At 54.3% G+C, this 12,265-nt stretch overlaps 1 protein-coding gene across 1 annotated transcript in view; it reads right to left on the bottom strand.

The window, feature by feature from the left end:
• Positions 1-12,265, bottom strand: part of SCN5A (sodium voltage-gated channel alpha subunit 5) — a 94,599-nt gene that overhangs the window by 42,786 nt on the left and 39,548 nt on the right. The window contains exons 9-14 of the mRNA XM_049628989.1: positions 11,404-11,545; positions 10,676-10,873; positions 9,092-9,268; positions 8,067-8,438; positions 2,831-2,963; positions 1,721-1,959 (exon numbers count right to left, since the gene is read on the bottom strand). Of these exons, the coding sequence (XP_049484946.1) occupies positions 1,721-1,959; positions 2,831-2,963; positions 8,067-8,438; positions 9,092-9,268; positions 10,676-10,873; positions 11,404-11,545 (1,261 nt within the window). The remainder of the gene's footprint in view (positions 1-1,720; positions 1,960-2,830; positions 2,964-8,066; positions 8,439-9,091; positions 9,269-10,675; positions 10,874-11,403; positions 11,546-12,265) is intronic.

Genomic DNA, 12,265 nt, shown 5'->3' with positions numbered 1-12,265 from the left:
AAAGTCAAATCTCGCGATCTTTTCTTTTACGGAATTGGTCTTTAACGACATGCTTGGAAAGGTTTTTCCCATACCGAGGTTATTTTCCCATGCTTATCTTTATGGTTTGTTTCTTTACATATAACATTTAAACCACTGAGGATATATTAGCTTCAAGACAATCAAAACCTTACGTAGCAGCAATAAAGCTATCCAAATGAAACACAATGCAGCTATAATCCAATTACGTGACTTATTACTAATAACAGAGCCCCAAGTTTAACACACCTTCGCTCCAGTCACAACTCAGTGATCCAGGGAAGCCACCAGTGTTCTTTATCACCTTGATTTGCTGCTCGCCCCAACTCAGCTGGTCACATTCCAATAAAACTGCCTTCAACTGCAACCCACCTGAAGACCACCCAACACGAGCCAGGCGCAATTGTTCCGTGAGACACCTACAGACTATAATATAGCTTTCTATTTGCATATGGAAGAAGGAACGAAAGTACAATTATAGCAAAATGGACTCACGTTTGCGAAAAAATTTGGACCCCAAGATAACTATCTAGAGTTCTAGATATGGGAAGTTATAAACGAAGAGAATCCTCACAGTCCTTGGTGTAGGAGACCTGCCTGCCTGGGGTGGGGGTGGGGGGCACCACCTGTGACACCAAGATAGGGCGGTCTCTGTAGTAAGAGAACGCTTGGGCTGAATGACCCTCTCCTTCACCCAACCTCAGTGATGATCCCAGGAGCTCCTTTCAGAGGCCACTGGACACTTTGCCAGAGTTCACCTGGAACCCCCCGGGAATGGCTGACTGTGCTTAGCTGGGCAGAGCCCGTAGGGCCCTGCCTGTCAGAGTCAGGAGACAGTAGTTACATGCCCAGCTCTGCCACTACTATGTCACCTCTTGAGCCTCAGTTTCCCATCTTTAGAATCAAGAGGTAGGAACTGATTTGATCTCCAGGGGAAAAAAAAAAACCATCAGAATTAGAACCCAGACATTCTGACTTCCAGGGGCAGTCTCTTTAATAACATCAACAGTGACAATAACCACAGACCACAGCTATCATTTATTTCGAGTGCTTACTGTTTATCAAACTCTGAGCCAAGCACATTACACACATTATCTTATTCAATTCTCATTAGCTTCCTATGAGCTTGGTATTGTCATACTAATTTTACATTTATTAAATTAAACAAATCCTTATTTTGCCAATGACTGAGACTAAGTAATTTGCTTGAGGTCACATAGTAAGAGCTGAGTCAGAATGCAAATCTGGCTCTGCCTGACTGATTCACTACACCCAACTATCCATCAGTCCATCAGTCCATCATCCATCCATCCATCCATCCATTCATCTTTCTATCCTTCCTCCCACCTCTCCATCCATTCATCCTTTCCCTAAGAGAACTGCCTTTTATTGCATAGGCTCCTCCTCCAATCCTAATGGCCGTACGTCCCTGCATATTTCAAGTTCTCCCCCAACTCACTTTTGTTTTCTAGCCTCTGGACATCTTTATCCCCAACTTCTCACTCTCATCTACATCTCTCAGCTCCTTAAAACCTGATCCTGACACTTCCGGCTCCAAGATGTTTTCCATGATGACTCCCACCTTCAGAAGATCCTGCTGTGCTCTGAATCCCCCCTCGCTATCCACGAAGGCTGAGCCAGCTGGCCAAGAGCCCTTCACACTACGATGCCCATTTGAGAGTCGGCTGCCAGTGGCCCTTACCAGGTTTCCAACCTGCAGCATCTCCTCGAATTCAGTTGTCATGTTGTAGTGCTCCAGTGCCATGAAGAGCGTGTTAAGCACGATGCACATAGTGATGGTGAGGTCGGCGAACGGATCCATGACCATGAACTTCACTCTCTGCTTGATGGACATCCACAGCGGGCAGCATTCCCAGATCAGGTAGCGTTGGGCGAAGCGGGTCCAGCATGGTGGACATCTGCGGTGAGACTCTTCCAACTCTGGGGGCAGCCAGTGAGCAGGTTTGTTTTTTGTGGACTGGCTCACATATAATTTGGTATTCCAGAAAAGACCTATGACTTAGCTGGGGAGATGGCAGGGCTGCTACGTGACAGGGGGACCGTGAGAGGGGCACGGAAGGCCAAGGAAAGGTGTGGCTTGTGTCCTGGCCCCTTACTCTGGAAATATGAGAGTGGAGGGCCACAGGGACAGGAGGTCAGGATGGATGTGGGGACAACTGGGACGAGCCAGATTAGGACAGATTTGGGCTCCCTTGAGACAACAGTCTCACATAGACATGGGGACGCTCAGAGGAGGACAAGCTGAAGAGGATGAGACAACATCTGAGATAGGCAAGTTCAGATCTAAGGACACGCAAAACAGAAGAACAGACGTGGGCATCTGGGACATGTTAGGACAGATGGCAGGTGCCTGGAACGGGCCAGAAGAGAGATGAACACATATGGGACAGGAGGGAACAAGACTGGGGAGTGATGCCAAGTTCAGACTGGAATGGCTGGGGGTTGCCTAGGGTGGGAGTGGCCGGGACAGATGTGGGATGCCTGGAATAGCCTGTGGTAGGCATGGAATGGCTGGGAATAGTCTAGAACAGGCATGCTGGGCCAGGGTGGTCCCAGGAAGGCATGGGGATGCTTGGGAGAGGACGGGATGAGACTGGTAAGCACTTGGGACAGGCCAGGACAGCTAGGGGGAGGTTTGGACGAGACACAGACGTGGTGAGGACAGACAGGCAACAGAGACCAGAAAGCCTGGGCCAGCTGTGGGGACGTCCAAGGCAAGCCAAGCAGCTGGGGGATGTTTGGCTCAGGTCAGGCTAAGGAGGAGCGTTTGGATGACACCGGGGGTGCTGACCTTCCAGGGCGCTGGTGAGAACACTGACTGCGCTGAGCGCCCGCTGTCGCTCTCCTGGTCCCTCGAAGCCATCGGCACGTGGAGCGTGGGGGTTCAGCATCTGGGGCCTGCCCGGCTCCTCTGACGGGGTGGTCTGGGTGCAACCAGCAGACAGGCATCAGTCTGGGTGCCAGGGTCCTGCTGAACCTGGGGAAGCTGCTGGGCCTGGGGCATCTGTCCCGGACAGATCATCAGGTCTCGGGGGCCACAGGGAGACAGGATGGGGGTCTTTATGGGACACGGATGCTGGGTTTCTCTGCTCCCAGAGAACTCCCTCCCTGTTAATAACTCCCCCATCCCTCTCGCCACTCATTATCTCCTTCATTCTCCTTTTCGCCGTCTGCTCTCGTCAGTGGTGATTCTTGAGCGTGGACAGGAAACTACATGTAACCAGATGCTGTCATTATACATTAGGACATGCAAAACCAATCTGGGAGTCTTAATTGACCACAGGGTCCCTAGAGTCAAGAGCATAAAGAAACAGAAAAAAAATCTCCCGTGCTCTAAGGTGACATTAATAGAAGCATAAAGCACAATGCTTAGACACAGCTGGTGGGAGCTTCTGTGGAGGCAGCTTGGCTCTCTCGGCCAAGAAGATGTTAAATTGGCTCTGCAGTTCCTCATCGAGCAAATCTACCTTCATAAATAATTATACACGTGCACCAAAAATATGTACGCAACGATGTTCACCGCAGCATGCTTCCTAATACCATAAAAACAAAACTAATCAATGCAAAGAATCCTAAGATCAATTATGGATACAACCCAACTCTGGACTCGGATACGGACAATAAAGACAACGACGTAGTCCCGTGTGCGTTCCCACGGGAGCCCCTCCGAGACGAAGAGTTTGTGGAAAAGCCAAGAAAAAGGTCTGGAGGACACACACGGAGTTGTTCAAGGGAATGCTTCTGGGGGCTGGGGTTGGGAGGAGAGGGGGAGGCCAAGGAGAGGGCGGAGTTGCCCTTCACCTCTGCACTTCTGCGCTGGGGGACTTGGTCGCAGTGCACCTGCACCGTTTTTGTAAGTGAAAGAAGCAGATCTAGACATGGAGACGTGGTGTCTGAGGAGGGGAGGCGGCAGCAGGCACTCTGGGCCGGCCCAGAGCCCCGCCTCTCAGCGCCACGGGGGGAGCCCACAACACCGCCACGGCGGCATGGCCCTGCGTGACCGGGGTCCACGAGCCCGAGCCGGGGCTGCGCAAGGCACCGGGCTGTTCAGCATGCAAGGGTGAGGCTCTACGATCTCTGTGGGTCGGAAGCAAGATGGCCTGGGCTCCCCGGGACGGCAGAACCAGGGCCAGGGGTGGCTACCAAATCCATCTGCGCTCAGGCCAAAGTCAACCTTTGCGATCGGTGGGACTGGCCTGAAATGTTGCCTCGGGAGGGAGTGAGCTCCCCAGTCGGGGAAGTACTCAAGCAGAGGCTCCTGAGAGGGCCGCGGTGGCTGCTGTAACAGTAGTGGCTCCGGCCCAGTGGAGCCACAAACAGGGCCCCCTTAACCCACAAGCATGTCCTAAATTCTGCCAGCTTCTCTTCTCCTCCTTGACACTCTGCAATAGTCCGAGTTATCAGTTAGTGAGTATTTACTTGCTGCTCTCCCACTGTGGGGTGAAGTACCCGTCCCTGTCCCACTGATGACACACGTGCTTTGGCCAATGGGATGTTAGTGGACGTGACGTGAGCAAGAGCACCTTAAACGCCGTCTGCCTTGCTCTTGCGCTCCGGTAACCGTCTATGAACACAGTCTCCCCGGGTAGCTGCCACCCTTTCGGCCTGAGCCTCGGCACAGAGACATATGGAGCAGCGCTGAGCCTGCCCCACAGTGTGCAGACCGAAGCAGAGCTGCTCAGCCAAGCCCCACCCAGATCTGTCAAACCATGGTCAACCTGCAGATAAGGGAGCGTGAGAATAAAGGCTTACTGCTAGCCACTGACTTTCGGGGTACTTTGTTACACAGCATTATTGTGGCAATAGCTGACCGATACACCACCCTGGTGCAATCTATCATCTCTTCCCTCTATTCTCTACCCAGCAGAAAGGGATTCCCTTAAAAAGTGAATCAAGGGGCGCCTGGGTGGCTCAGTCGGTTGGGCGGCCGACTTCGGCTCAGGTCACGATCTCGCGGTCCGTGAGTTCGAGCCCCGCGTCGGGCTCTGTGCTGACAGCTCAGAGCCTGGAGCCTGTTTCGGATTCTGTGTCTCCCTCTCGCTGACCCTCCCCTGTTCATGCTCTGTCTCTCTCTGTCTCAAAAATAAATAAAAAACGTTAAAAAAAAAAAATTAAAAAAAAAAAGTGAATCAAGTCATGACAGTTCTCTCCTCCTCTCACCCCACGCTTCCCATCTTAGAGTAAACCCACACTCTATTGCCTACAGGTGCTGCACAGCCCAAATCCCTTCTTGCTGTTTCCACCACACCTGACCCTGCCTGGCCCTCTCATGCCTCGAACACGGCAAGCCTACCCTTCTTGGGGACTTGCTGCTTCCTCTGCCTACAACACTTCTCTTCCGTATCTTTGTGGCTTGCTCCCCAAATCATTTGCCTGCCAATTTGAATGTCACCTCTTCAGGAAGGACTTCCTGAGTATTCTAAGAGCCATCCCCAACCCTCCCCCTAGCAACGTTCTATCCCATGACCCTTACCGCTATCTGGAAATATTGACCAGTTTGCCATCTGTCTTCCTGACCACAGTGTAAACTCAGAGCTCAGAGCTCTTGTCTGTTCACTGCTATATTCCTGGAGCCTGCAACTCAACGCAGCAAGGCTGGCACTGGATAAATGTTGGTTGGGTGAATAATTACTTGGGAATCAGGGGCTTGGGTTTAGTTCTAGCTCTGCCCATAACTTGCCAGATGACCAGGGGATAGGAGGATGCAGTCTAACCTGTGGAGGAAGAAGAATGGCCGTTCCCCACCCCCATCTGGCCTTCTGGGACAGGCACTCTCATATAGACAGCTGACAGAATACATTTTCACCCTCCACCCCCTCAATCGGGATAAACTAAACATGAGCTGTCTGTTGGGCTGGCCCTTCCTCCCCTCTCCTGTGTTGGCTGAGCACCCACTATGTGCCCCACACTGTACCCTGTTTTCAGACTAGAAGTGAGCAGACGTGTCTCAATCCCAGGGGCCTATGCCTGCTAATCTCTTTAACTTTACAATGTCTCCATCCTGGTCTGCTAATTCCTTTAACTTTGCAAATAAGCCCCTTGGCCTGCTAATCCCTTTGAGGTTACAAATGGGCCCCACAGAAGTGAGAAAGGGTGAAGTCAGAGTTCCCAGTAATGAAGTGTTTGAACTTGGATTCCTCCTGACGTGTGCAGCACCATGAGATGATTTTCTCCCTAATGAGATTAGGAAATTCTATTAGTGTTCTGGGCTGCTGAATCTGATTCCACAAGGCTGAGGCTCCAGGGCTGGACCTGCAGGGGAGGCCTAGACCACCAGGATGGGGTGTTCCTGGGAGGCCAGACATCCGCCTTCCAGGTGATGGCTAGGGCCTTCCCAGGCCCTCCCAGACGCTGTGATCTGCCCCCAGGGCACTCCCAGGACCCTGTCCTTGACCCCCTGCTCCAGAGGAGTGTGAGGGCCTCTGGCATACTGCAACGCACCCCAGGAATCCTTCCTCCTTCCTCCTGGATAGTAATGGCAACAGATAATAATTACTCGAACCTGAGGCAAGTACAGGTCTAAGCACCAGACAGGTTTTAACCCTTTTCGTCCTCACCACAACCTGCTGACGTGGATATTATTTTATTTCCACTTAAGCGATGAGGAAACTGAGGCACAGAGAGATTCGTTAACCTACATCAAGTCCCGCAGCCAGAGCCAATGTCTGAGCTGGAGCAAAACTGGCCATTTGGCCGTGAGGCCTCTCTCTTCAGCCCCACCTCCACCTTCCTGATCAAGGCTCCGGTCTTGTCCTAGCTTCCTTAGAAAGTCTCCCCTCCCCCGTCTCCTGCAGGCCCTGGCGTATAAGCCACACATTTGCCCTTTTCCTGGGTGGGCTGCCCTGGGCACTGTGTTGGGGGGCAAGGGTCAGCAAGGACACTCCAGGGCTGACTGGGCAGTCATCGGTCGGTCAAGGGCTCAGATGACCGAGTGATAAGAGCTCTGGCTGGCCTTTCACACTTTGGCAGGTCCCTCCACTACCTTTTTGATGGTAACTTCAACTCCTTTCCTCTTTGCTCCCTGGGTTCCAGCTATTCTGACCTCATGGCATTTCCTTCAAAAGGGTGGGCATGCTTCTGCCTCAGGGCCTTTGCACTGGCTGTTCTCTAGGCCTGGAGCATGCTTCCCTCAGATGCTATAATGATGGTATATTATTATGACATTATCACAGCATCAGCAGGCTCATGATGTCCTGATATCCATAGCCACGTGAGCCCATTCGTCCCCACGACAAGACAAGATGGGTGTTTTAAATTCGTTTTACAGATGACAGACATACAGAGAAAGAAAGTAACTTGCCCACTGCCATTCAGCTCGTAAACTATGAGCTGGGATTGAAACCCAGTTTGTGTCCAGAATCTGGGTGCTATATCACCCCCCCCCCCGAGAGTTTCAGAAAGCAGCCTCCGGCTCCCACTCTTGCCTCCTTTAGGTCTTTGTTTAAATGCCTCTTCATGAGTGAGGGCTCCCGCTCTTCCACACTTATTTGCCCTCCTACAACAGCACTTCTTAGTTGGGCTAATGTTGACCAGTTTGTAAGTTACTGAAATATTTCAGGCTTGGTCAATTATTGTTGCCCAGAGCCCTGTAAGTAACCCCTTGCCACTCTGGCCCCTTTCCCAGAACCCCCTGCATTAAGCAGGATCCAGCAACAACACGGGCTGAGAGCTGGCACACACGGGGCCTCCAGGACACGAGTCCTGTGTCACCATGGCATCTCGGTGCCCGAGCTTTACCAGTTGCTACATATTTAACTATTACCCCCGTTTATCAACGTTATATACCACGTATACATATATACTTATTTTTCTTCTTTCGTTGATTTTTGCCTGTCTGCTCCCATTATCATGGAAAATCTGTGAGGGCAGAGATTTTTTTTTTTTTTTTTTTGCTAGGTTTATTCACCCCCAGAGCCCAGTATACAACAGGTGCTCGGTATATACTAGGTGAGTGTTTTGGACCTGGCGCTGGTGGCCAGTTTGGGAGACCAGATCTGCCCTGGGGCTGCGTCACGGGGCTGGCTCACCGTGTCTGGGGGGCGATCCAGCATCACAGGGCGGAGCAGGCGGCTCCCCGGGGAGGTGGCCTCAGGGTCGCCTGTCCCCAGCAAGGAGACCACTCCGTTGCAGTCCACGGTGCTGTTCCTTTTACCGTTGAGGGCGTGGCTGAGAGCCGAAGTCCCGGGACTGGGCTGTCCCTGGGCACTAGGCCGGCGCAGAGGCCACGGCACGAGCAGTGACGTGCGGTGGCTCTCGCTGTCCCCTGCTGTGCTGTTTTCATCATCTGCAAAATCTGTCTCCGAGCCCAGGTCTCGCCTGCGAAAGGTGAAAATGCTCCCACGGCTGGAGCGTGGCTTCACGGAGGTCCTGCTGAGGCCATGGGCGCTGCTCAGACGGTTCTGGGGGCACAGGGAGAAGCCCGCTCTTCATGTGCTCGCAGCCTATCCCTTGCCGTGTTCTCTGAGACCGAGAGAGCTTCTCAGAGCATCCGGGGCTTTCGCTGGCCACACGGGAACTGGGTGGGCTGCGGCAGGGTGCGTTCAGAGCGCAATCCTGCGCTACCTGGGATCTCTGCTCACCTAAAGCTGGTGCCACGGGGCCTTCGACATTCAAGCTTAGCTGGGGCTGAAGATGGGGCTCTGGCTGGGCCCGGGGAAAAGGAGGCAGCAAAGCTCCTCGTGGTGCAAAGAGGCCCGGCCCGAGCAGGACCTGGGGCGGTCGGCCAGGCACCTGACTCACATGGGCATGTCCTCGGGCGCCTCCGGTCCACACCACAGGGTGTGGGCTCAGCCCTAGTCTCAGCCCTAGCCCCAACGCTGGGGACTTAGCTGAGGTTGAGGACACCATGACACCCAAATCTAGCTCGGCTCTCTGCCCAGAAGCCCTCCACTCCAAGAATGGGCATGGGAAACAGGAAGTGCTGGGAGGGGGCTCGAGGATACTCTCCTCGGGGAGCAGCTGTGAGGGGCTGTGACTGCACCAGGGGCCCAACATGATGGGCTTTGGATGCCAGACCCACCCGGAAAGGGCTGGAGCCCCCGCCGGGGATTACCATTGCTCTGGGACCGTCCTCCGAGTCGGATTTGGGGAACCTGTCATCTCCACACTCCTCTGTCCCTGAAGACATTCGTTCGCTCCTCTTGTGTCTTCTTTCACGGGTTACTGGGGCCAAAGGGGACATCTCCAAGGAGCTGCGGGACACGGTATCCACACCCCTGATGGCGAGGGCCTGGAAAAGGCGGAAGGGGGATGTTTGGGTTATTGAGATTTTGCGCAGCCTCAGGCTAAGTAAGGCAGGCCAGGCAACTCTCAGTATCTGTTTCCCCATCAGGAAGTGGGCTTGAACGCTCACCCCAGACAAGGGCGTCACGGAGAGATGAGCCCAAACAGACCCAGGCTGTTTTCAGAGAAATCAAAGTCCCGGGAAGAGGAAAGAAGTGGCCGATGTGGGCAGCTCCCGGAAGAGGGGAGTGTGAGGGACAGCCGGGGGGAGGATGTTGATGAGCAGAGGAAGTGACAGAACTAGAGGGCGGGAGATCTTCTAGAAGGTTCAGCTGGCTAAAACAGGGGCTGGGGGGAGGTGGCATGGGGCAGGGAGAAGAAAGTGGATGTCCACATGGCTTCTAACAGGCATGCTCTGTAATCAGCCTCCAGGACCCGTGTGTGGAACTATGAGTAACCACGGCAGCACCGCCAGGGCTTATTTTCTGAGCTGGCTCAGGCCTCCAACCTTGGACCTTCTTCACTAAGCTACCAGAGGCATCCCTTAACTAGGATAAACTCAGTCCTTGGACACGTGGTTCTCTTTTATCCGGCATGCATAGGCTCCTTTACCCAGCAGGCATCATTTTTACCTGACAGGCACCATTTTTTACCCAGCAGGCACCACTTTGACCCAACAGGCACCATTTTCACCCAGCAGGCACCACTTTGACCCAACAGGCACCATTTTTACCCAACAGGCACCATTTTTTACCCAGCAGGCACCATTTTTACCCAACAGGCACCATTTTTTACCCAGCAGGCACCACTTTCACTCAGAAGACACCACGGTCATAGGGAGCGCTTCTCTCAGCACGAACCACACTCCCAGGGCCCACCTTTACCCGGGGGGCACTCCTTTTACCTCTCAGGCACCTCATGAGCAGGCACCGTCTTTACCTAGATACCAAAGCTTTACCTACCAGCCACCACATTCACATAAAATACCTTTATCAGCAGACACCAGCTTTACCCAGCAGGAACTGCTCTTTATCCAGCAGATGCCAAGCTTAAACACACCAGATTCACCCAGCAGTCACCACGCTTACAGGCACCAGCTTTATTCAGCAGGAGCCATGCCCACAGGCACGTTTTACCCAGCATGCATCACACTCACAGACAGCAGCTTCACCCAGCGTGCACTGCGCTTATAGGCCCCAGCTTTATTCAGCAGGCGCCATGCCCGTGGTCATCGGCTTTGCCCAGCAGGCACCGGGTTTACAGGCACTAGCTTCCCCCAGCAGGACCTGCCTTTTATCCCGCAGAGGCCACACTTAACAGGTTTCAGCTTTACCCAGCAGATGTCATGCCCACAGGCACCCACGGTCAGGCGAGGGGTTGGTCTGGAGGCTTCCTGGCGGCACTGCTCACCCACCTCATGCTCCTTCTTGAGCATCTCCATGGCTTCCCGGAAACGCTTTTCCTTCTCCTCGGTCTCGGCGATGGTGGCTTGGTTTTGCTCCTCGTAGGCCATGGCAACCACAGCCAGGATCAGGTTCACCAGGTAGAAGGAGCCCAGGAAGATGACCAGCATGAAGAAGATCATGTAGATCTTCCCTGCAGACCTCAGGGTCTGAGGGAGTAAGGGGAGAGAGGTTATCTTCACTGGGGCCCCTTCTGGGTCATGATCGCGGAATTTCAAGGTGTCCGGTCTGGCTGTGCCAGGGGTTCAAAAGGCCACAGCCTGGGGAGGGAATGGAGCATATTCTACCGGAGAGGCAAGTGTTCTAACCCACAGAGAAGAACGACCCACGCACAGGGGATAGTGTCCCACCCATACAGGGAGGCAGAATGTTCCAGTCAACGGAGGAAATGTTGCATCCACAGACGGGACTATTCCATCACACAGGGTGGAGAAGGGTCCCCCTCACAGAGCACAGAGTATCCCATATGAAGGAATGGGTACCTGGTCACCAGCAAAAAGAAAGTTCCTTGGCTCACTGTGTCCCCCTCCCTCAGATGCAAGCGTCCCTGTCCCCCGTTCCTTGAGCCTCCTCAAGTCTTGCCAGTGGAGAAGCTGCCGGGGTCACTTCTAGCTGATCACTCGTAAGTGGGCCCCTGGCCTGTTCCCGGTGTCCCCCCGCTGTCCGCGCACCCACGTACCTGCTGGTAGAGGCGTTCCCAGCAGTCCTGCGTCATCAGGCGGAAGAGCGCGAGGAAGGCCCAGGCGAAGGAGTCGAAGCTCGTGTAGCCGTGGTCAGGGTTCTCTCCCGCCTTCAGGCAGCGGTAACCCTCTGGGCACGTCCTGCAGTCAGACACACAGACTCTGTCCCATGCTGTAAGGGCCCCCCCCCCCCCCGAGATGCTCCCTGGGCCGGACTCCTCTCCCTGGGCAGCCCAGCAGAGGCCCCACTGCTTCACGAGGCCGAGTTTCACGAACTTGGTACCGCACTGCCGGGCCTGACACCAGGACTTTTCGTGCTGTGCCTCCAGCCTGGGACACCGTCTTCCCCTTCTCCCTACCCATCTGTATTCAGCTGGGCCTAAATCCAGCTCCCTTCTGCCCACACAATACACCATCCCCGCTGCTATCTGAGTTTCCTCTCCTCTCACAGAGGAAGTGCCAAGGGCTGGCTCACAAGTCTCTTCCTCTGGCTGCTTACCCCACAGGGAGATGGGCACAGAGCAGGCATGCGGTGGGGGGAGGGCAGGGAGGCTTGGCTGAGCAGCATGGAGCCCAGGGCGAATGCCAGGCCACGGGGCCGAGGGATGGCTCTGGGGCGGACGGGCTGGGGCCTGGCCACGTCCGGAGAGGATGCCCATGTGCATGACTGCACACGCAGACAGAGTGAGGCACGTTGATGATTCGCAGGGCTCGATGGGACAGCCTCTCTGCTCAGAGGGACTGCTGGGCTGGATTCACGAGCGTGAGACGTAGAGGTGGGGGGAAGGGGGACTCGGCGAGTGGGAGGCTGCTGCAAGGGGCCTCCGTGCCTTTTGCTAACGTCCTAAGACCTTCCAGACG

The sequence above is a fragment of the Panthera uncia genome, chromosome C2, assembly GCF_023721935.1.
Source record: "Panthera uncia isolate 11264 chromosome C2, Puncia_PCG_1.0, whole genome shotgun sequence".
NCBI classification, from domain to species: domain Eukaryota; kingdom Metazoa; phylum Chordata; class Mammalia; order Carnivora; family Felidae; genus Panthera; species Panthera uncia.
Note: the sequence above shows the minus strand (reverse complement) of the source record. Positions and strands in the feature narration are given on the sequence as shown.